The sequence below is a fragment of the Colletotrichum fructicola genome, assembly GCF_000319635.2.
Source record: "Colletotrichum fructicola Nara gc5 chromosome Unknown KSG_Nara_v1_contig03, whole genome shotgun sequence".
NCBI classification, from domain to species: Eukaryota; Fungi; Ascomycota; class Sordariomycetes; order Glomerellales; family Glomerellaceae; genus Colletotrichum; species Colletotrichum fructicola.
In genome coordinates, this window is record NW_027094053.1 from 3,829,548 (window position 1) to 3,851,074 (window position 21,527).

Here is a 21,527-nt window from a genome sequence, read left to right on the forward strand (position 1 = left end):
TTTAGCGCGGGATCCAGAGCCCGCAAACCTTGCCTCAAGAGCAGGAAATCCGATTAATAAATGTCCTGTGCTCTGGGCCAAGCTCTTCTTTCAGTACATTATCAACATATCTGCGGTGTTCGGACGAGTTTGCAAAACTGTTTGTGTTGCGTTGCCAGGGGGTTTGATGAAGTGAAGAGGCTATCGATCGCGGAGGTGGGGTATTTTCGATGACGAGGTTGCCCACTTGACGCCAAATCAGCTAATCGTCAGGGTTGTCGGCAAGCGCTGCTTTCAAGAGAGGTTTTGTTCGATTGAGGTCGAGGTCGTTCGATGTAATTGATGTATTCCGTCTCGAAAGATACGTGTCCTTGTAGAAAGTAGGCGTGCAGCAGGAAGAATTTGCAGTGTCGAAAGAAGGAAGAAGACGAGGTTTTGAAGATCTGCCAACATGATCATTTATAGAACAACTGGCAGTTGCGTTATTCCTACCGTCCACCTCGAGCTGGTCCACTGCTTGCAGCTTGCGAGTAGGGTCTCTGCAGGTCGATTTGAACCCATCCAAGAAAGCAGAAAGACCGCTGCCGATGAGGTTTTCCTTGATAATGTTTGAATCAGAGTCCTATTCCATTATAGGTGGAATGCTGCTGAACGTGATGTTTGGATGATGGTGTTGCATCAGTAGCCGCGTCGCGGAGAAAGTCGTCGCTAAGCATTGACCACTCGATAAAGTGGAAGAACGTTGTTCCGACGACTGGCTTTGAGATTGAAATTGGGCGATCGACCGGTCTCACCCAAACAAGGACTCTATTAGTCAGCTCGAGGCAGGCCCCACTGTTAACATAATTTCACAAGTTGGCCAAACCAGGCGCATCATAAAGAAGGCCCCGCTTACTGCGCTGACTGATGGGATCCTTGGTGCGAGAGGAAGTCGGTCGAGCCCGGCTCCCGTCTTTACGTAAGGGGTCGGCCACACCACTTTGTAGCCAGGCGCGCCCAGCGCTCGTAGTTATGATTAATCAAGCCACTTCACGCATCCCCCGCGCACTTAACATCGCATCTCCCTCAGCCTTTACAGCGGCCTATTCGACCGATCTGGAGCGACTCGGTAGCCATGGGTAACTCCGAAAGCCGTCAGATAGCAACAGTCCTGTCTACGGCGTGCCAGGGTGCCGACGACAATTTTCTTAGTGGCCGGCAGCAGGATCCAGAGGTACGTTGTGTTTCGCTGAAATCGGATATGACTCATCATCAACAGGTTCTCGTCGTTCTAGGAGACTTCCTGAGACACGTCGAACTGGTCTGGGATAAGCTACCTGTATCATTTACCGACGTCATCAAAAGCAAGTTTTTGCCTCGCTTCACCTCGTCCACAGATCCCGAGGTGTGGGTCATACAGCAGACATTCTGTAAATCTATTGACAATCCGGCAACATATATCTATAACCAACTTACCAATTTCGAACCACGCAATAATCGCAAGACCCCATTTGAAGTTGCTAAAGATAATCTCTGGCTTGTCGCTTTTGCGCGGCTACGGAAACAGTACGAGTCAACGGCCGGTCGGGGTGCCCTAGCAAAGCACCTCACACAGAAGGCGAACGAAGAAGAGTATGTTCGAAATAAGTGCGGCATATTCGCTTCAGCAGGACAACGGCTGGAGTCCGCTGCCATTGAGGTAGGGGGTAATGGTGCATTGATCTGCGGCCTGGCTGTACCCTACTCGACGTAATTCCAACCTTAAGCTTGAGCGTGAGGTTCACTCACTGACCAATCATCCAGTTTGACAACTCCGCAACGATTCAAGAGTCTGAAGTTGGAAGATATCAGCAGAAAAGTGAATCGACAAAGTTCGGAACGATGCGAGGCGCCGGTGGCTGTCTTGCTTAGCTTGTACGAAAGGCAAATGCACTCTTGGATGGCGCGTGAACGGGAGGATGAGAACTCGAAAGTCTTCCCGAAGACTCGAGGACGTATCGTTGCTACTCAAGTTGTCACGTCGGGCGGCAGGAAGGGTCACGCCACCTTGATTGAGCCTTCACAGAGTGGAGTTGACGATTGTGAGCTACTGCGTGCCCAAAGCTCCCGAGCCTGCCCCGTCCTAGGACTTGACGTCGAGCCTACCAGGCCCTTTGATCCCCAGGCCACAGCATGCCATCCATCAACTGCACCGTGCTCAATCACAACGGACGATGCCACCCCGCCTTTTCGCAGGGGACACAAGAGGAGCTATTCCGGTAACAACGCCCAAGCACCTTCGATTGGGCAGGCACCCTGCGCGGCCCCTATGGCCGGCAACTTGGGTTTGGAAATGGGCACATCAGGAAACACCCAACAGCAAGTCGTTACTCCCAACAGTGAAGACCTAATCATCAGGCCGAGCAACCGTAATTTCCCAGGCAACCCACGATGCGCTACGGCAGTTTCATTCGCCGACAACAGAGTCGTTTTTCAGCTCAATCGTACAGATGCTCGAGGATTCTTCTCTGGTCCGAATTCACCGTCTCCGCCCCAGGCTCTTTTGGTTCCTGAGAACCTTCTCCGCACTGTCAAGGTATATTTCGAAAACTCCTGTGGCAACATGAAGTTCGATGACCTTGGTAACCTTCTCGCACCAACTGGGGCCAAGTTGGACAATAAACTATGCAGCGATTTCGACTCATACTGCTTTAATGCCACACTATTCATAGAAAAGGGGTTGCCCGTCGCGTTTCGCCGCTCACTTTCAAGAGCTACCGCGCTTGTCGAACACATCCTACAAGCCGAGCATCCTCGAACCCTGGCCTGCTTTCTCGAGGTATTCATTCACCTCATACAAACGGGGCTTCACGGGGTAACTTCTTTTCTGTGTGACTACATCAAAAGAATGTCCGCAAGTGTCATCAGGAAAGGGCATCTATGGGGCCAAATATGTCAGCTTCTCGGTGAACTGGATACGGAATCTCTTGACCAGACCATGGCACAAATTTGGAAATGCAATACTGATGTTGTTGATAGAGAACTCGGAATGTCCAGTCGATTTGCTGTTTCTGTTCGGCTCGATTACATAAAACGCGTGGTAACAAATCATTTTGAAGAAGAACGGCTTCTTCGGGATCTCCTTGCTCAATTCGGAAACATGCCTCGACTCCCAACTCCGCGGGTCATGCTCAACCTGGCGCATAATCTTAGCAAACAGGCACGCCATGATGAAGCAGAAAAGATGGCGCTGGAAGTACTTTATTTGCTTCAAAGACATGAGATATTCGCTGACAGAATTGTCGAGTGGATAGAGTCTCTGAAGATTATCTCTCGCAGTCAGTTTAACCAAGGAAATATTGCGGCAGCAGAGCAGAACATGCGAGCCGCAATACAGAAGATTGCGGCAGAGTGGGGAATACAACATCCCTGGGTTACTGAATTCATGAATGTTCTGGAGGGCTGGCTTCGAAATTTGGATCGAAATGAGGCCGCCAATAGCCTACGAGGAGACATCGAAAAGTTGATGGGGAAGGATGAGATCGACGAGTCCCCTGCTCAAGCGTAAGACTTGCTGTTCAGATGGCAGCATTGGAAGACGCCTGAGACATACACCTTCCGGAAGGAATTGATTCAACAATAATCACGGATCCTCAAATTTGGTTGCAATAGTGGATTTCTGTCGTTTTATCCAAAAAATCGATGGCCATGCTGAAGTGCTCTCACGCTAGAGCTACATCGATGAGCTCTGTCCATCTTCTACGAATTTGCTCCTCCCTTCCGAACAAAAGTGCCATACGTCTGTCGCACACTCTTTAAAGCCATTGTGAGTGCCGACTAATTACACAATTTCTGACTCCATCCTTGTCCCCAAGGAATCGACAACCACCCCACTTTCCACCAGCACCAGCTCATCAACTCTATCCGTGACATATTCAACCCGCTTCCAAGTCTTCAAGCTACCGGTACCCGTATCGAGTTCCCACACCCGCGTTCGTCGGTGAAATCGCATTCCATCGTACGAACAGTATCCTCCAAACCCACTGCCGCCTCCATAGCATAGCCAAGGGCCCAGCTGAGTGGTTGTGTCCCCACCCTGCTGTGATCGCTGTGGAAGCAGAGCGCAAAAGTCATTCACATGGTCGTGCCCGCAGCCTAATGCTGAAATGCCTTCTTTGACCAACGCATCGTAGAAATTAGAATTGAAGCTAGGACCTTCAGATGGCTCCCTCCGGTACCCATTGCGTATACTAAGATCGCGGTCGCCGAACTCCGGAAGAGGGATGTGCAGGAATGCTAGAGACAAATGAAAGAGGTTGTCATTACCATCCTTTTCACGGGCTCTCCGTAGCGTTTGGGAAATGTCCCTGAACCACATAATTTGACTTTGCTTGATATGGTCATAGTCGGAATTGTCTGTCTTGCTTGGTATCTGTCCGTGTGAATCCAGGAAATATAAAGTCGATAACGGGGATTCTGATGGCGCGGGAGCCAGAATCTGGAGGCAGAAGTTGCCTATGCCATCGACATGCTCTGGACCTGACTCGCAGAGGCTAAAAGGCAAATTCTGAAGTATTGACATCTGTGCTGTGCCTGTAAAATAGTCAGCATGAAACAGCTTTCATGACTGCGCCTCGACTAATTGGACAACGTAGAAATATATCGAGAAGGAAGGCAATTGGCGCCCTTTGCAAGAGTGCGATGGTCTTGCCGATCGCTTGCCTTTTGCACCAGCTACTTTATGAAAGAGATGATACTCACGTGACAGTGCGTGAATTCCTTCACTATCATGATTGCCGAAGACGGCTGCGAATGGGATTGAACGCTCGATGATGGGAGCAACCACCTTAAAGAGGGCAGATTTGCTGTCGAGGATGTCGTGGTGCAGTTGATCTCCAGTAAGAATGACAAGATCTGGGTTCTCGACATCCAAGATTTTTCCAATGAAGCCTACCGTAAGTGAGTCGGCCTCACTCTCAGGCAGACTGTTCCCATCGGCATCGATAGCATCTTTGCATACCCCAACACCGGTGACCATGTGCGTGTCAGAGATCTGCACAAATTTGAATTTGCCGTCCTCCTTCACTCTCAAAGCCTCCCGGGTATCTGATCTCGACTGAGCCCTGCCGTGGAGTACGCTGAGTCTTGCAATTGGCAACTTTGGCTGACCACTAAGTTGGAGCGATGACGGCATAAGAGCCCACTCTGGCCGTGGATCAACAGCGTCCGAACCAAAGAGAACGTCCACCTCTGTCACAGCCTGGTCAATCATGCCACAGAATTTTCTTCTTACTAACCAAATTCCACCAGGTCGACTTTCCCATGATAGATCCGGACTATGCTGGGGAGGTGAATCGCCTACTGCGATATCCGTGACCAGCAGGTCCTCGGGTGCAAGTTCGTGCTCATTCGCTAGCGCGACATACAGCCATGCACTCTGCTGAGATGTGTGTAGGTAGAGCTCTTTCTCTACGCGGTGCCATATTCGCGAGTCCAATTCGCAGGTGGAAGAAGAGACCGTCGGAGAGAAAATGCATACGGTCAGATCGGTGACAACTGGATGAGGGACAGCAGTTGTAGTGTGGGAAGTGGACGAAATTGGCGTATGCAGATTCCTTTCCTGAGAGGCACATGACTGGGGCAAACAAGAAGCGTCCGATTCTGACATCGCATTCATTAAAGCGTATAAAGTGTTGATGAGCAAAGAGAATCTAGACCAGCGAAAAAGTGATACAGCGACGCGAGAAAGCGGCTTCTATTTCGCGAAGGCGAAGATGGATCGGAAGTTTGGAAAATCCAATCGCCAAGCTATCCACGTGATTCGTCGCTTGCTCGGGGAAACAGAAATCCCGGGCAAAACCCGCAGCCAATCGCTGCCTCGAGAGGGCTGCAGAGGGGACCTGTCAGGCCTACATTGCATAACCGAGTCAAGCATCTCAACTATGCAATCCGGTACTGCTTCCTAACCTCAATATGGCCTATTTGCATCTGTTTCATGTAGTGTAGCACATCTCGATGGATCTGGCCAACTGGCCACTTATCCTTTACAACAAGATAATCATCAATCAATACACAGTTATGCCGTTACTCGCTGGTAGCCACGCTGTCTATCTGACAGGACCCCTTAACACGGGTGACAGGCGCTGAAAAATTCCTTCCAGCACCTTGCACACAGTATGGACGCATGACTGTACTACGGTCTTGCTGTCGCCTCACCTGCGCATGCACAGCTGGCTCGCTGCGCATTTCATTGGCGGTGTGGAGCGTGATTGGAGCAAGGTTCATGGGGACATTAGAAGATGTATGAGGCATAAGACTGGATGGTGTAGAGATGCAGCAAAGTCTAGGCTGTGCGGCTACACAATGTGCGAGATACAAGCTAAGTAGGACATAGTCTGTGCACTGCAGAGGCTGTGTAGGGTAGAGGCTGTGTGGCGACATGTCAATTACGAGGCCGGCGATGATGCATAGTAGAGAAAGGGATAACGTGTAGTGCTAAACGGTGCAGTATCAAACCTGGCAGCCATATCCTAGAATTCTAGCTATAGATACACGCCAACGTCTTCTGGCTGCATGATGGGCCGTTTCTAGGATGATATGGGTGCAGTCACCAACTGCTCATGCAAGAGCTTTCAGAGTAGACACGATGGCGAGCATTGGTGATGGAAGCATCAGGCGCCCTAATAGGGCCCGCCTGGGCTCTGAGGATGCGCATGCGGAGAAAAGGCCTCACCTAAGGCATTTCAGACACGTTAGAGGACTGCGAACTATGTCAATATTGCTTTTTCTCGAGGCGTCCAGAAGGAGCCTCGCGGAGGTGAATCGCAGGCGGCGCCGGCCGGGGAGCCGGCCACTCCAAGATCGAGATATCTCTTGCTCGCCAGACAGTCTGACGTCGAGATGCCCATCTCAGTGTGCATCTCCCTGCGTCTGCCCAAACTCGCGGCCGAGCCTCCCGTTGCTGGCTGAACCTTCCATCTCGGCTGCAACCCTCTCCCCTCGTGAACGACGTCCACGCACGCCGCATTTGCTGTATATAAAGAGCCGGCGAACCCATCATGGTCTTTCAGCAGGTGGCCAGAGGCTTCAGCACATCGTTCCCGTCCATCATCTGTCCCCAACCGAATCAGCCCAACATCTCCTGCCACGCCGCACCATGCCGCAGTCCAATGACAATACGACTCCCCCGTCGAGCCCAAAGGCCTCTTCCACCAACGGAACCAACGGCCACTCGGGCTCAGCTGCTCCCGCGCCCGACCTCCCTATCATTAGACTGGATGAGCTTCCTGCAATAGACATAGAAACTAGGGTATGATATATAGTCAGCATATAGATAGAATCGGTAGATATGGGCTAACGTTGGGCCAGCGCACCAGCAAATGATGAAGGCTAAGACCTCTACCAACCTGACGCGATGCGAGGTTTGCGCCCACGTCGAGACGAGACTCATGGCGCAATGACTGAAGGACATTGGGCGAATGTGCTAGGAAACAGTCTGCCCCCCGGATTAACACCAGACGGGGAGGATGGGAGTAATGATGTTCATAGCGACGACCGCACCCCAATCACAATCCTTCCCACTGCTGGCTGTTAACCTAATCCCGCCCGGCGTTGTCTGCTCCGTGGCGCACATGCGTTCCCAAAACATGCTGCAAGAAGGATATTTACCAAAGGACTGTGATCGCCAGTCTTAGTCTCCACGAGACTGACGTCCACAGACGTCCTGCGTGTTGCCAATCCTGGGCGGCACCACAGGCCCCCTCGTCCTCTCGTGCCGAGAGCGACGCAAGCTCCACGCGCAAGTCCAGCCAGGCCGTTCCACCTCCCTCGCCGCGATGGTGCTGGACCGCTGCCCTGTCCTTTCGGCAACTCGTCGTGACTTTGACTGTATAGGATTCCAAGACCGACAGGTCTTCCTGTAGTGTATTCCTTCGGTCGTTCGGTCGGTTGGGCGCGAAGACCTCGGTCACAACTGCTGTCGCTATTAATTACTCTGTTGCTGTCGCTAACGCTGTTGCTAGTGGCTTAGATTGTCGCTTTCGTCCGACGAAGTCGTTTGTAAGCGCAAAGTTGTGGAAACCGTAGTTCGTCGCTGCTATGCGCCGTACCTCGCTAGTCGGCGCTTGGGGTTCTCCCAGCTCCGTGTGCAGACCATTGGCTCCCTGTCCATGCGGGGCACACAGCCGAGGACAACCAATCACACGCAGGCACACAAAAAGTCTCACATGAAAGCCTACTTCACCAGCGCTCCATACCCCGCCCCCAGTGCGTGAGAATGGTCCATTTCAAGCGTTGCCAGTGAGGACGGGGCCACATGTCAGCGGTGCGGTCTTCTCGAAATCTAGCCACCACCGCAGCCTACTAGAGGACTCGACTGGTCACTCACCACTATGAATCCTTTCCAAGTACACCCAGCCGGACCAGAGCTGCAGAAGCTGATCAGGGCGGAGACGCCTAAATTCGAGACCTCCTGTAGCCATGGACTGGATGGCTGTGTAGAAGTGCCCACAGAGGAACACCGCGCCATCCTGGAACTGTTCCGAGATCAAACCGTTCGTTCACGCTTGCATGTTAAGGGTCGTGAAATCGTTGCTGATCGTCGTAGGAACAGAAGATCGTCGAGCTCATCGAGAAGAAAGGCATCTCAGGCGATCGCCAAAACTGGGATCAAACCAGATTAATAGGCCCGTTAAGGACTAAAGGCCACCTCGAATTACCTCTTCGCAGCGTTGCCGTTTTCATTCCTCTGAAATTCCCTCTCCTAGGGGAAGGTCCATCAGACGAAGATGTTCTGACGGAGGACAGGCAGGCGGCAGAGGTCACTTGGCAAATGGGAGAGGACAGAACTCCGATCATCTGGCAGATCGAGTCGCCTTTCCATCTGATATCAGATGCTGTTCTCATAGTAAGAAGGACAAATATACGGTGTCTAGTATATGTATATTATTTAAGCCCACAACAAAAGCCACCGCTATAGAGCGACTGATCAATAGCTCATTCGTGCCACCATAGCACTGGGTAACGATGCTTGGTGGTCTGTTCTGCATGTTTGCACGCCTCTTAATAGCCGGATCGATGCTGTACTGCGGCTGATGGTAGCTTGCCGAGATCTATCACGCCGTGTGTTGTGTCGAAGTGATACGGCAGAGAGATGGGCTCGCGTGATTCCTCGGTTCGGCCACCTATTGGTGTGTTCGACACGTCATAGGATAGCAGGTTTGAGGTCGTGTCGGGCTGCTGTCGGGTATGCCCTGGGGCATATGTGACTGAGCTCGGGATTCCCACCAAGGGAGCCGCGCAGAACGGCCGCTTGTCAAGAGAGTGATGGCTGTTGTTGTTATAAAAACTCTCTGTGTAACCCCAGTTGGGAGACCGGGTGGCTTGTGTAGTTGTGTTGGTGGGCGGCGCAGCTGATTGATGACGCATCCTTGCGTGAGGAGGGGGAATGTCGTCAGATTCAGCGTAGTAGTGTCCTGGAAATGCTGAAACTGATGAGCTACAAGCCCCCGGCAACGGTTGACCCATTGCGGTGTCTGGGACAGCCTCTGGGACGACCTCTGGGATAGTCTCCGGAGTAGGCTCGCCCCTGCCATTTGATAGTTGGACTAGATTTTCCGCGGTGCGTGCTCGGGACTGTGCCTGGGTCTGCTGGTCTGCGCGCTTTCGCTTCTTGGAGAGCCCTTGCCTGTTCAAGTGAGCGCACACTTGCTGCTCATACACACTAAGCAGAGCGTGGACCGCCGGGTTGCGCCGCTCTGCAAGTTCCCGATCGACTGTTTGATGAATGCTTTCTCTATTTCTCTTGTTAAATCGCTCGTGAGAATTGATGCTGGGTATTCAGTCAGCAAATGAAGTCTTTCAGGCTTGGTGAGGCAGGGCCTACGTCGAAGACGGCACTTTCAAGCCACAGATCAGTGCACCACAGCCCCCGACTTCGTTTGCTATCATTTCCAGCCGTGCGCCTGCTGTGGCGAATGCGCTGCAATTCTTTCGAACCTTTTTGTCAACGTCTCCCAGCCTCTCTTGCAGGTGTCTTGCCAGAGCGCTTCGATCGCCCTTGGATTGAAACTGCTCGTGCACCCTGGCAAATGCAACAAGCCATACATTCTTTCTAGCAGCAATTAATTGCGGCGTGGCTCTGTCGGATGGTCCTGGCTCATTGATCTGTCTGTAGAGGTCTGTCGGCGGATCGTCCGCGAACCTGCTGATGTGGAATATCTCATGCAGCACCCATGCGTCAATATCTTTTTCTGAGTTGAAAGAGGGGAGAAACTTCTGTTTAATGACGTTAGTCACGCCCGTAGGAAGCTTGTCCCAAACCAGCTCGACGTGCCTAAGGAAGGTCCGCAGCGCCGAAAGAAACTATGGTGGTGAGTAATGTCCGATAGGAGCAAGGGAGGATCGTACCTGCGAGTCCTGCAACTGCTCGCCAATGTCATCGGCTCCTTGGCATAAGGACGAGAGAGCGTCTGCAAACTGTCGGCTTTCAACGTTCCCCATCGTTGCGAATCGTCAAGAATCAGTTCTTTGAGAGGAGATGGGAAGAACTGCTTGGTGTGGAAGGGCTTGCTGGTGTGGTCTACGGTCAATGTTAGACGACCAAGGGGTAATAGGGCGGTATGAGCGGCGATGTCAGACGAACAGGGGTTTCTAGGACGGTGGGAGGAGCAATGTCAGATGAACAAGGGTTTCTAGGACAGTGGGAGGACCAATGTCAGATGAAATGGTCTTTTTGGCAGTGTCCGTCTGACATTGTCTTTATGGCTGGGGTTTTTTGGTGGCGTTTGCCTGGCGTTGGCAGACAAGGAGGCTTATGCAGGTGATAGGGGTGTGCGTTAGCTAGTGTGTACTGCATAGGAGTGGCTTAGGGTGTCTGCATAGCTCAACTTGCGGCCTGTGGGTGGGTGGGAACTACAGAAGCCACCCCCCCTTTCATCATACTATGCAGTACAATAGCTACTGCATAGTACATCCACTATTCCAGCAGATCCTCCCTTAGCAATTTTACGCCCTGGCGATTCATTCTTCTTGGGTGCGGAGAACAGATCCCTGCTCCCCTGACCAATCAGACGGTTAGCAGACCGCAGGGCTGGCACACCCTCAGTCTCCTCATCCCCGGACGTAGAGCCAATCCGTACAAATGTTCCCAGGCACGCAAATAGCGCAACGCAGTTGTCCTCATTAGGCTAGTGTGTTGGGGAGAAAAGGAAGGATAGAGGTTATCATCTGCTGTTGCTATCATTTGGATAGCTAACGATTTACAGATAGATGAGGGGCAGACTGTAAGGAATATGCTCCCTGCGCCAGATCTGGATCGGCCGGGCATGAGATCTGCTGCGGCCAATCAGCAACGAGCAGTGATGTTCTCTCTGCTTGTTAAGAAAAGGCAGATAGTTCCTTTCACTGCATTTTACCAGTAAGATCTCTACTGTTCAGATGAGCTAAAATGTGCGACTATACGCAGCGCGAGTTTCGCTGTTCCCACAAGAGATACATTGTGTCCCGTTGGTGCAAGAAGTATATCAGGACCCAGGAGCGCTGCCAGCTGTGCGTGACGCACTTTGAGTACCGGGGCGATGAGCTCTGCAGCGAGTGCAAGCCGTCAGCGCCGATCCCCTGGGAGAACATGATCAGACGGTGATAGCTTCTTGTCCGTTGACTGAGTCTGACAACTGACAAAAGATACAGGAACAACACGCCTATAGGACTTTGAACACACTGTCATGCCTTTATAGTGAAGGGAAGAGCAGATAGCACCTTCTCAATCGAAGCAGCAGCGGTGCGACGTACGCAGGCGGGCAGGTGATGAGACGTGAACCCCGCAACTGCGCACATATGCACGCCAGCCTTGTGGCCTGCAGATCAGTGGCTTTGTCGCATGCGATGGATGTAGGTGTTGGATTTGTCTTTTTGCTGGCATTGCCTCCTGTTGATGATCTTGGTCTCATCAGGCTGAGGTGCGCGGCGAGCGATGAACGGCTGGCATTCAGGAGCCTCGGACAGGGTAGTGGCCTTGCTAAGGTGCTGTGCCACTGCGGTATTCTGTGATTCCCGTAATTTCATACATATTCTTGGAGTGCGTTTGTCAGGGCTGCACCATGCAGAGTAGAAAGCGCACTGCTGTGTTCGCAGTAGAACCTTCTAATAGTAGAGTTAATCAAACATGAAAAGCCATCTTCCCAAGACGCTTGTTTCTTGGTGGGAGAGTAGCCGCCCCGGATCAGTGTGCGCCGGCCCTGTGGAGGTCTTCTGGTGGCATCCAGACGCTCGTCCCGCTGCTGTGGCCGGCGTTGGCGGGGTCTGCTGTGCTTGAAGCCCTTCCATCGGCAACTGCAGCTCTACATCGGCACAGCACGTCGGCAACAGGGCGGCCGACCCAAGACGACCGACACCCCAGCGTATCGTGACCAATGGGTCCCCTCGATTGCCACCGGCACACCTTCCAGGACGAGGAGTGGCAGCGTTCCGCGCAACCCGGCGCCAGGTCGCCCCTCGTGCCGAGTCAGTCAACGAGCAGCTCGCACCTGTCAATGGGAGAGACGCGGGCGCTCTGGAGCGTTCGGAAAGGGGCTCGCGCGGGGCTGCTGGTCATCGACTGGTGGGCTTGACGTGTTTTCTCCCCGGCCAGGGAGGGACGCTGCTGGGACACGGCTGGCGGACGTCGGAGAGGGGTAACTGCAGCGTCAGGGGCAGCTCAAGAGGCGGTCGACGCTTGCAGACTGGCACTCCGCTGGTCTGGGCAGGCGGGCGTTGGCCGATCAGAGGCCGCAGGGCGCCGCGATCATCGACTCAGAGCAGCTAGCCAGTGCCACCAGTCCAGTCATGTTGCTCCAGGGTCATTACAGCCAGGTCGTTGTTCTCTCCATGCTGACTTCTCGCTATGGATCCCCGTGACACCACTGTACTCGCGCAACGGATGCCATATGCAGCCTGAATACAGTAAAGCAGTTAACGCACGTAGTATTGCGAATGCTAGCAATGGCACAGAGACCTGTTGCCTGTACCTCGAAGGCCACAGAGAGTAATGCCTTTCGCGCAGATGGGCTCAGATGTTCGTCGTGTTGTCTGCCTTACCTCCGAAAACAGGCAAATTGGGGTGGGCGCGCTTGAGAGTGTAGGGAAACGAGACAGAGTCCTCAGGGGAATGTCCGTGTTCACTAATGATCGTGGTGCGGAGCAATCATGTAACTCTGCTGCCCACATTCAGGGGTAGCAGAACGAAGCCACCGAGAGCCAACCGCCCCAATCGGATTGCGCATCATGGCTGACCGGACGCTTTTCCCCGACGAATATTTGCAGATTTGGGACTACTGATTTGTTGTCGCGTCGCGGGCAGCGAGATAGATGGTCATCGCTATGCTCTGCACGATCCAACCTGCACATAGAGTTGTGTTGGCTGCCTCACCCCCGAAGACATGCAAATTGGGAACGAGATAGACTCTTCAGGGGAATGTTTGTGTTCAAAAACAAGTATGGTGCGGAGCAAAGTGTTGCGTTTTCCCGCGCGGTCACGTCAGTAAAAGCCATATGCCAGAGTGAGCCCGCTGTTTTCATCTTGAAAGCACAAGTCCTAAACAGCGGTGGTCGTCCATTTCTGTGCGATTGCGCGCATCATCCCGCCAATAATACTGCTTTGGTATGTCAAAACCCTCTTGAGGAACGTTGGCCATCCCTGACCAACCTTGATTCTGAAGGCTTTTGTCATGAGCATCTTAAGGCCATCATTCTACGCTGGAAGCCTTCTTATTTCCATCTCCTTGAGCCCTGAGACATGTGCCTTTTAGCGACCTCAACGGTCCCTACAGGGGTAGTTGTGGGATAGATACTGTGATAAGTGGCGGGAATGCTGGCCTACGGTTTGCTTGAGGACCTCTGAGGGGCTCTAGAGAGCCCTCTAAAGACCGCATGCGGAGGGCATACAAGCCCTCTTGAGGCTCTCATTACTTCCCTACTGGCCCTCTGTTGGTGGCTTTGTATTATGGGTACTGAGGGCACCTTCTGGTTAGCCCCCCCTGGCGGGAACTAAAAGGGACATGTCGCGGGGCTCCAGGGAGGTTGGCCTTGAGGGCTACACCCCAACATCAGACCGTATGAAGAGCATGGTAGGCCTAGACTCTGGAGCGCAAACCCCCTGGGACGCTGCACACAGGCCCTATTGGGCATTCGAAGGCGACTCTGCCGATCACGACAGGAAGCAAATTTCTCCAGTTCTGCGGATGCTGTTCGTTTGACTGCCCGAAATATATGAATTGAGAGACATGACTCGGAACGTCATTCCGCTGCTATTCAGAGCTAGGTGAAAAGAGATCCGCCTACCGCCTGGTAATCGTCTCTTACCGCGAACAGAACTGGCGAATTAATACCCTGTCCCACCTTCAGGCCTCTTGGCTATGAGTGTGCCCTACATGGGAATGTGGAAACCTGTCTTTCGCAAACGCTGGAAAACACCTTGTGGGTCGTATTCCCGCGAAACACTTCTCATAAAATCGACCTCCAATTTCCCATAATCCAAGATAGGATTCTGTCCCAGGCCGCTGTAGTTCAAAAACTCCCAGTGCCTTGAAGTCCCTTTTTCATCAGCGTACCGGTTGATATCACGTTCCAATTGGAGTAACAAAGGTAAGATTCGCTCCTGGTTCTTTGCGGTGTCCACTGTCAGGGCAAGCAGCCACATGAGAGCCGGACCGTCCGCGACCACCCGCTCCAGGCCAAGTACGTTGCCACCTTGTTCGGCGCCACGAGCCACCATTGACCGTGTTACCGGCTGGAACTGAGTGAGCAGCTCGAAGTTCGAAGATGGCGCGGCGAGTCGCATCCGATTGATATATTTCTTGACTGTGCGGAGAATGAAATACATCAGTTGTTGATCATGCAAGGCGGTGCCGGTCATCCAGTTAGCACTGTATTATGATTAGTCATGGCGCTTCCTCAAAGCTTCATAAGAGACGTACTATAGACCGAGGGGAGTCGGACCGGTGAACTCCGGAACCATTTCGGCTACGGATCCAACGCGAGCTGTGCTCGAAATGTTTGTAATTTTGACAAATTCGTTGAAAGCCGGGGCGGTGCTTTTGGCGTTGCTGTTGGTCAGCACCGAGACAAGGCTGAACCCTTCCTTTCCATAGAGAAGGGTTACTATGGCTTGACTGGCCGGGTCGTCATCCATTTTGTTGACAAACTTCGTATACGCATCGACTACCTTATCTGTATTGTTCAAGGCATACGTCGTGATACCGCCCCAAATCTTGTTTGATGGAACGGCCCCTGAGAAAAGAGGTCAGACGGTTGGGTATGACGCAATTGTTGGCGAGCGAGGTAACAGGGCACTCACTAGTGGAGATGTTTGTCACTAATCCGAAGTTTCCAGAGCCCCCTTTTAGAGCCCTCAAGAGATTCGCATTTTCGTGCCTGTTCGCGTTCACAATGGTACCATTGGCAAGCACGACTTCGATGTTGACGACATTGTCACAGGCAAACCCTCTGTTACCGGTATGAAAGGAGTACTGACGAGAGTTAGTCTTTAGAGAAGTTGGGAGGTCGATCGTGACCGACTTACACCACCGCCCGTAGTAAACCCCCCAACACCGACGACAGACGCCCGGCCCCCCACAGCAGTAACGCCGAACCGATCCAGAGCAGAGTAGACATCTCCCCAAGTGGACCCGGGCTCAATGGAAGCAATCCCAGTGGAGGGGTCATACACGGTTGAATTCATGTATCCTGGCTTGCATTAGAAATGCCAGAGCATTGAAAGCAGTTGACTTACCGAAATCAATTGTAACGCCGCCCTCAAGACCGTTGGACCCAGCGAAGGCAGAATGAGCTCCACTTCTCATGCCAAATGCACATCCAATTTCAGATAAAACCTGGATGGTTGTGGCAACGTCCTTCTTGCTCTGAGTCAGCACCATGCATTGAGGTGGATTAGCGGCATTGGCGGAGTAGTAGGAATCCAGTCGAGCCTCAAATCCATCATCACGCGAGGTGAGAACTCTCCCCGCAAGGCTGTTCTGACTCAAAAGGGCAGCACACTTCCAACGCAATGTCAGTATGAGAGGGATGCCCCTGGGTGGTGACGACGTACACACTGGCGCGGGGCGCTTCCTGTAGTAGTTGCACCGACAAATCCAAACACCAAACTAGATGTGAGCGTGAGAAACAAGGCGTTCATATTTGCGACAAGGATATCAAGATGGAGGGTGTGATTGTTCGCGGTGGTAAGTATGAATAAAAAGGGAACATTGACGAGCCTTTATAGCCACGAATGGGCCAGAGAATGTGCCCATCTATGGACACGAAGCCCCTCCGAGGGTCCCAGAGGACAACCCCCCGAAAGTTGTAGAATACATGACAATGCCAACAGCAAGCGTCCTGGCAGTAAAGTGGAGGGAAAGTGGAGACGCGGAGCAACCCTCATCGGGGTCAGCGAGGATACTACAGGCCTTGATGCCGTCGCCTCTGGGGGTCCAGGCCCTGGCTTTTTTGGCCACGCCTGCATCACTTCAGCTTCGCATGGTTGACGCGTTGTTGAGGCTTGTCAAATCGGCCAGGATTGAGACTGGTTTACGCACTGGTTTAAGCAAAACATTGACGGACAAATCACCCAAAAGGGCAGCTCAGTATATTCACGATTGCCAAGACTGAGTTGTGGTTGTTGCCGTCCACCCGATCCCAGCCGGCCCTGTCTACCTATGTGCCAGGCAGCCAGCCCTTATTCACGTTGCTATGCTACTCCACCACCTCGGTGGGCGTAAGGAAATGAACGGCAGGCTGGCAATCAGCCGTTATACATCGGCCGAAGACAGCAAGGGGCCCGTCTGCGAGCGGGCAAGGATCGAGCCGCTATCCTGAATGCCAGTCCTGGTCAGGAAGTCGCTCCGGATCATCCACTCCATCACTAGCCGTACCGCTCGATTTGCCTCGCGACGGAGCCCTTCCTGATTCCACGTCGAAGCCACCCCGGAGCTCGTGCAGTAGGATTTGACTGGAGCTTCTCAAGGTCGGCTGCCAGGTGCCCGAGACGTGACTTTGGTAGGTCGGGTTGGGGGAAACGGCCTTGAAGCATTTGAGTTCCTTGAAAAACTTGTATACCGCAGGCATGCAGGCACAAATCAGATGAAAATTCACCTCGAGAAATCTATCGTTCGTCAATGAATGTTATTCCCGTGATCTGGGGTGGCTTACGAGGTAATGTTCGCGGGCGCGGCGTCCCATGTGAGATCAGAGCTACCCAGTATCCCATTGAGGAGGTACAGTCTAAGGATGGAGGTGCCCATTGTTCTGAAAGCCGTATTAGCCCCTGCTACGAACACTCTGGATGGCTAACGTACATCAATCCCAGGCTGAAGAAACATGTAACGACAGACTTCTTCTTCCAACTCATTTGGAGGGCGAAAACCGTCGGTATTGGCAGAGCGAGCAACACAGCATCCATGGCGACGTTTGCTCCAGCTGTTGCTAGGAAGAGAGCCACATCGTCGAGACCCAGGTGTTCAAAGCGAGAGAGGTATAGCAACAAGGTGATAGGGAACGTGACCATCACCACAAGGCCCTGAGTGACCCTGGCTATGGCCTTGAAGTACGGGCTGGGGAAGGTGCGCAAATAAAAGCATAGGATAGACATTTTCGCACAACCAATGGACATCATAAATGCCGGCGCCGCGTTATAACTAAGCTAAAGCGAGTGTCAGTCATGGCTCTTCATTTTTCAAATGACGAGGTGCGCACCTCGGCATAAACTTGAAAGCGGTCGCCGGGTATATCTTTGCTGTGGTAGCACATTGTTTTCATCTGTATGGCGACTATGCCGACCTCGTAAGCATGTTTGGTGTCATACCATGGGAGATTTCTACCTATCATCAGAAGCTGCATCGCCGTTGAAAAAACCTGAGACTTGACGTCAGTTTCGGGCGAAGTTCAAGTGATTCTTGATCCCAAACTTACCCAGGAAAAGACCAGCCACACTGGTAGTGTATTAGCCCAGCCGTGGATGCAGTTGTCGCCCAATGTCCTCGTGAAACGTGATAGTTAACTCACAGTCATCTCTCCCCAGCGTGCGGAGATGGTGCCTGCTGCACAGCCGCAAGAAGCAAAGCAGTGTTGCAACGCCAGAACCAATACCAAAAACGTAATAGTGTAGGTCGACCAAGTTGCCTGGCGGTGGTGTCGCCGTGATCGTTGGATGCATGTTGAGGTGGTTCATGATGGTCGGGGAACAACAGACGACTAAGGTGATGGTTTGCGATATCGATCTGGGCCCCAGAAAAGAACGCTGAGGAACTCTCCACCTCTTATAATGCGTTGGACTTTCAATCCCTGAAGGCAACGCAGATTGGCGCTACTCCTCGCCCATCTCACGTTGCAGTCGGGGTTTGAGACGTTAATCAAATGCCTGACCGGGGCTCTCGATACTGCTTGTACGAGGGAGCAGCCGAAAGAAAACGATGTGCAAGTTCTGCAGTGAGCTACCGACGACGACTCGGCCGCAATATTCCTGCTCTGGCTGTAGCCGAAGCATGAACAACAGATCCCGTTAGTTGGCGATGTTGCACGCACCATCCGATGGAAATTCGTGAGGTAAAACCTCCTCTGGTTAGTTCCTCTGGACCAACTTACCCGTTGATCGGGGCAGAACCGAATACAGTCAGGTGCATCGCGCAGCTACGATTCAACAGCACGAGAGCTGGGTCCGATTCACACCATTCATTTTGGTGTTCGACCTCGCGCGATCCTGAACGTCCCCGAGACCGCCCAGGGGCTCTTACCATCAGCGAAAACCGTATAAAGGCCAGCAGAAGTCCAGGTGTCCCCTATCCCGGCTCGCCCAAAGTTCTCCGGCCCAGGATGAACTGCCTGTCGGTATGGTTAGAGGAGAATGGCAGTGTATTTCCACGTCTGTTTGCGCTACCTAAACCCACATCGGGGCGTGGCGAGGTTTCCTGTCTCTCGTTGATGGCGGGATTCGGGAAGACTCCGCGGGGACTTTTGCGCAGGTAGACGTAACAACCATTGCCTTCTTTTCTGGAGCGATGCTGATAAAGCGGGCTGCTAGAAATAGCCTGTGGACCAAGCACATCTTGGTTTCGTCCCCCGCCGAAGCATTGGGTTCTCGTGGATGGAACCTTCTTTCAAACCATGCTTCTTATGCATAAATCAGCGCTTTGGATCCGGGGGAGCGACGGAAATCACTTTTTTGCGCGGGAAATGCGTATTTTGTGAAATTCCCTGGATAGCCCAACACGACAAGCGTACATTGAGCCGACGGATGTCGCGTTGGCACCCCCCGGAGCATGGGCTCCCAGATTCCGCGCAGAATTCGGGTTGGCAGTTGGTGAGACGCGCAGTCAAATAAAACTGGAATCGTAAGTTCGCTACAGTCCAGGCCTATGTGGCGTGCTGTGGAATACTTCTGGTCCGCGAAACCGCCACAGCAGGGAAACGGTATGCGGTAAACAACTGCAAGAATTGGCCAAGGTGGGAGAAGGAAGCCTGCTCATGTGATGAAGGGTCACGTGTATTATCTCCCGCTGGGGCGAAGGAGACCCCGCTTATAAAGTCCCCTATCAAATCGTAGCTGTCCCCAGTCCACAGATGATCTTGGGCCCCCAACGCACCCTCTCTGCTGCTGCGTCTCTCGCCATACACAGGCGGCGTAAACCATCCATCTTCACCGTGAGTCAATTCACCCACCAGGCTTTTGCCTTTGAACATGGGAGCGATGCGCAAGAGCCATCGTGACCGGACGTGATGCTGACGCAGCGCGTGTAGACACTACTGGACATGAGTTCCAGCAAGACTGGCTTGTGTGCTGACGGATGCAGGCCGTCGAGACACCAAGAGCCCGATTCGTCTTGGTTGAACACTGGTTCAGCTCTCTTTCCTCATTTCACCCATCTCAACTCGAACGACCTTGGTAGCAAACTCAGATTGGCAGCGAAAGACATCAAAGTGACTGCGAACCGCTCGGAGGCCACCAGTCCGACACAGATACTCCGCAAATACCGATGCCTGCCTTGTTCACTCCCGGAAGATCTCGTATCTACGTTCACTCGAAGATGGATCGATCCCAAGACGTCTTGCCCCTCCAGGAGAGACGCCTTTGCATTGGTTATCATGGGCCTTGGCCAACCTTGCCAACAGGAGCAAGTGACCTGGACAGGGATCGGTCCGGCGCCAAACTTCGCATCCCAACCCGAAATCAGCTATATGAGGCTGGCCATTGACATTATGGTCGATCGGGAGCGTGGAAATACCCTTGAAGATGCTCAAATATATTTCCTGGTGGCCCTCTACGCCTTTCACAATGGCGCGTACACTGAATGCAGTCGGCTGCTGCCACGAGCGATCCGAATTCTTTGTTGTATATGGAAATGGTGAGGATTGAGGGACGAAAGATGACTGCCGCGGCTAACTATGTTCCAGGCACGACCTTATCTGGTTCCGAAGCGACAGAGATTGGTTCGTGATAGCCACCTTTGCCAATTGTATCTACCTCGAGATGTATATGATAATCCGGCGGCGTTGGCCTGTGTTCCTGGTGTGTTTTATGGTTGGGCTTGTGTTGTTCATTGCCGCTTGAAGGCGGGACGAATCCTTGTCCGGCGTGACTAAATACACCATTTCTCCTCGGCCATGAGTGCAAGAGCGAGTCGAGCCTAGTGCCAAGCCGCAAAGTGATTCGAGAAATACCTGCTTCAAGGATAGGTATTGGCGCGGAAATCAGTGGAGGGCTGTCCTGAGTCATGAATAGCGCTGTTAACTGCCACTGCGAGCCTCATCCGGGGCCGTCAGAGGAGCCCGACGGAGACGACGTACAGCACCACGCCGAGGGGCTCTCGTCATTCATACAACATGTCATGCGGGGGATAGCCAACGGGTGCAGACTCACGTAGGTGTCCCATGCGAGGGCGACGCAAAACCAGACGAAAGCCGGGACTGGCGTTGGCAACGGTCACTCGGCTGGCTGCGGGGCGCTGGGGAGCTTGTACGAGCCCGGCCCTCGATTGGGCCACTGCGCCGAGCAGTTCGCACGTCCTAAAGCGTCTCGCACGACAGAACGGCTGTTGGCTGCGCTCCGCGGCAAGGCGGCCTTGGTTGCGGTAGCCACTAGCCACGGAGCCAGTTTGCGATCCTCTGGAAGAGCACCGGTGTGCAGGGATGATTACTCGGCCGAGCCCCACCCACCTCGAGATCAGCAAAGTGACCTGTCCCCCGTCGCGAGAGTCTCGCGCACCCTGGCTCGCTCCGTCAGGGACCCCTACGACGGGGCTGGGTACGCACGAAAGTGTTCTGCCAGGAAGTAAGGTACGAGCGGGCCCGCATGGTGCCACCGTACGAGTCGCCCTGCAAGGTGCCCCGCCTGTGGATGACAGGGGAGGTGTGTGATCTGTTTTCTGCTATTAGTGCTCCAGGCGAGCGTCAATGCAGGCTCCGGACAAGGGTGAGAACAGGCCTACCCAGTACCACCGTCTGTGGAGCCATTTGTTGCTGCGTGCACCCCCGAAGCTCTGACCAGCGCTTAACCGCCAACGGAGGTCCCACTGGATTGGGATGAACTGCGGGCCGGCAGGGAACACCGGCCGTTCCCTCGG

General features: G+C 53.1%; 8 protein-coding genes across 8 annotated transcripts; 3 read left to right on the forward strand and 5 right to left on the reverse strand.

The window, feature by feature from the left end:
• Positions 1-1,093: 1,093 nt before the first annotated feature.
• Positions 1,094-3,505, forward strand: CGGC5_v005882 (uncharacterized protein; the record flags this gene model as incomplete). Its single annotated transcript, XM_032027291.2, has 9 exons — positions 1,094-1,192; positions 1,238-1,707; positions 1,762-2,039; positions 2,107-2,216; positions 2,495-2,533; positions 2,609-2,812; positions 2,866-2,891; positions 2,977-3,193; positions 3,245-3,505. 9 exons carry the CDS (start codon positions 1,094-1,096, stop codon positions 3,503-3,505), a joined length of 1,704 nt encoding a protein of 567 aa, XP_031876312.2.
• A 273-nt stretch (positions 3,506-3,778) lies between these two features.
• On the reverse strand, positions 3,779-5,261 carry DCR2-2 (Phosphatase DCR2; the record flags this gene model as incomplete). Its single annotated transcript, XM_032027294.2, has 4 exons — positions 3,779-4,107; positions 4,264-4,530; positions 4,699-5,187; positions 5,231-5,261. 4 exons carry the CDS (start codon positions 5,259-5,261, stop codon positions 3,779-3,781), a joined length of 1,116 nt encoding a protein of 371 aa, XP_031876307.2.
• A 2,183-nt stretch (positions 5,262-7,444) lies between these two features.
• CGGC5_v005884 (uncharacterized protein) lies at positions 7,445-8,107 on the reverse strand (the record flags this gene model as incomplete). The annotated part of the gene is made up of 3 exons (XM_032027295.2): positions 7,445-7,517; positions 7,606-7,791; positions 8,046-8,107. The coding sequence occupies 3 exons, from the start codon at positions 8,105-8,107 to the stop codon at positions 7,445-7,447; spliced, it is 321 nt and encodes a 106-aa protein (XP_031876308.2).
• A 220-nt stretch (positions 8,108-8,327) lies between these two features.
• CGGC5_v005885 (uncharacterized protein) lies at positions 8,328-8,923 on the forward strand (the record flags this gene model as incomplete). Its single annotated transcript, XM_032027297.2, has 3 exons — positions 8,328-8,489; positions 8,543-8,842; positions 8,915-8,923. 3 exons carry the CDS (start codon positions 8,328-8,330, stop codon positions 8,921-8,923), a joined length of 471 nt encoding a protein of 156 aa, XP_031876295.2.
• Positions 8,924-8,997: 74 nt separating this feature from the next.
• CGGC5_v005886 (uncharacterized protein) lies at positions 8,998-10,437 on the reverse strand (the record flags this gene model as incomplete). Its single annotated transcript, XM_032027298.2, has 3 exons — positions 8,998-9,766; positions 9,821-10,299; positions 10,345-10,437. The coding sequence occupies 3 exons, from the start codon at positions 10,435-10,437 to the stop codon at positions 8,998-9,000; spliced, it is 1,341 nt and encodes a 446-aa protein (XP_031876294.2).
• Positions 10,438-11,383: 946 nt separating this feature from the next.
• Positions 11,384-11,650, forward strand: CGGC5_v005887 (uncharacterized protein; the record flags this gene model as incomplete). The annotated part of the gene is made up of 2 exons (XM_066151565.1): positions 11,384-11,574; positions 11,626-11,650. The coding sequence occupies 2 exons, from the start codon at positions 11,384-11,386 to the stop codon at positions 11,648-11,650; spliced, it is 216 nt and encodes a 71-aa protein (XP_066009202.1).
• A 2,688-nt stretch (positions 11,651-14,338) lies between these two features.
• Positions 14,339-16,108, reverse strand: CGGC5_v005888 (Bifunctional solanapyrone synthase; the record flags this gene model as incomplete). Its single annotated transcript, XM_032027413.2, has 6 exons — positions 14,339-14,837; positions 14,889-15,201; positions 15,269-15,440; positions 15,494-15,657; positions 15,704-15,968; positions 16,022-16,108. 6 exons carry the CDS (start codon positions 16,106-16,108, stop codon positions 14,339-14,341), a joined length of 1,500 nt encoding a protein of 499 aa, XP_031876205.2.
• A 671-nt stretch (positions 16,109-16,779) lies between these two features.
• On the reverse strand, positions 16,780-18,139 carry CGGC5_v005889 (uncharacterized protein; the record flags this gene model as incomplete). The annotated part of the gene is made up of 5 exons (XM_032027414.2): positions 16,780-17,074; positions 17,122-17,217; positions 17,268-17,611; positions 17,665-17,738; positions 17,974-18,139. 5 exons carry the CDS (start codon positions 18,137-18,139, stop codon positions 16,780-16,782), a joined length of 975 nt encoding a protein of 324 aa, XP_031876198.2.
• Positions 18,140-21,527: the final 3,388 nt, after the last annotated feature.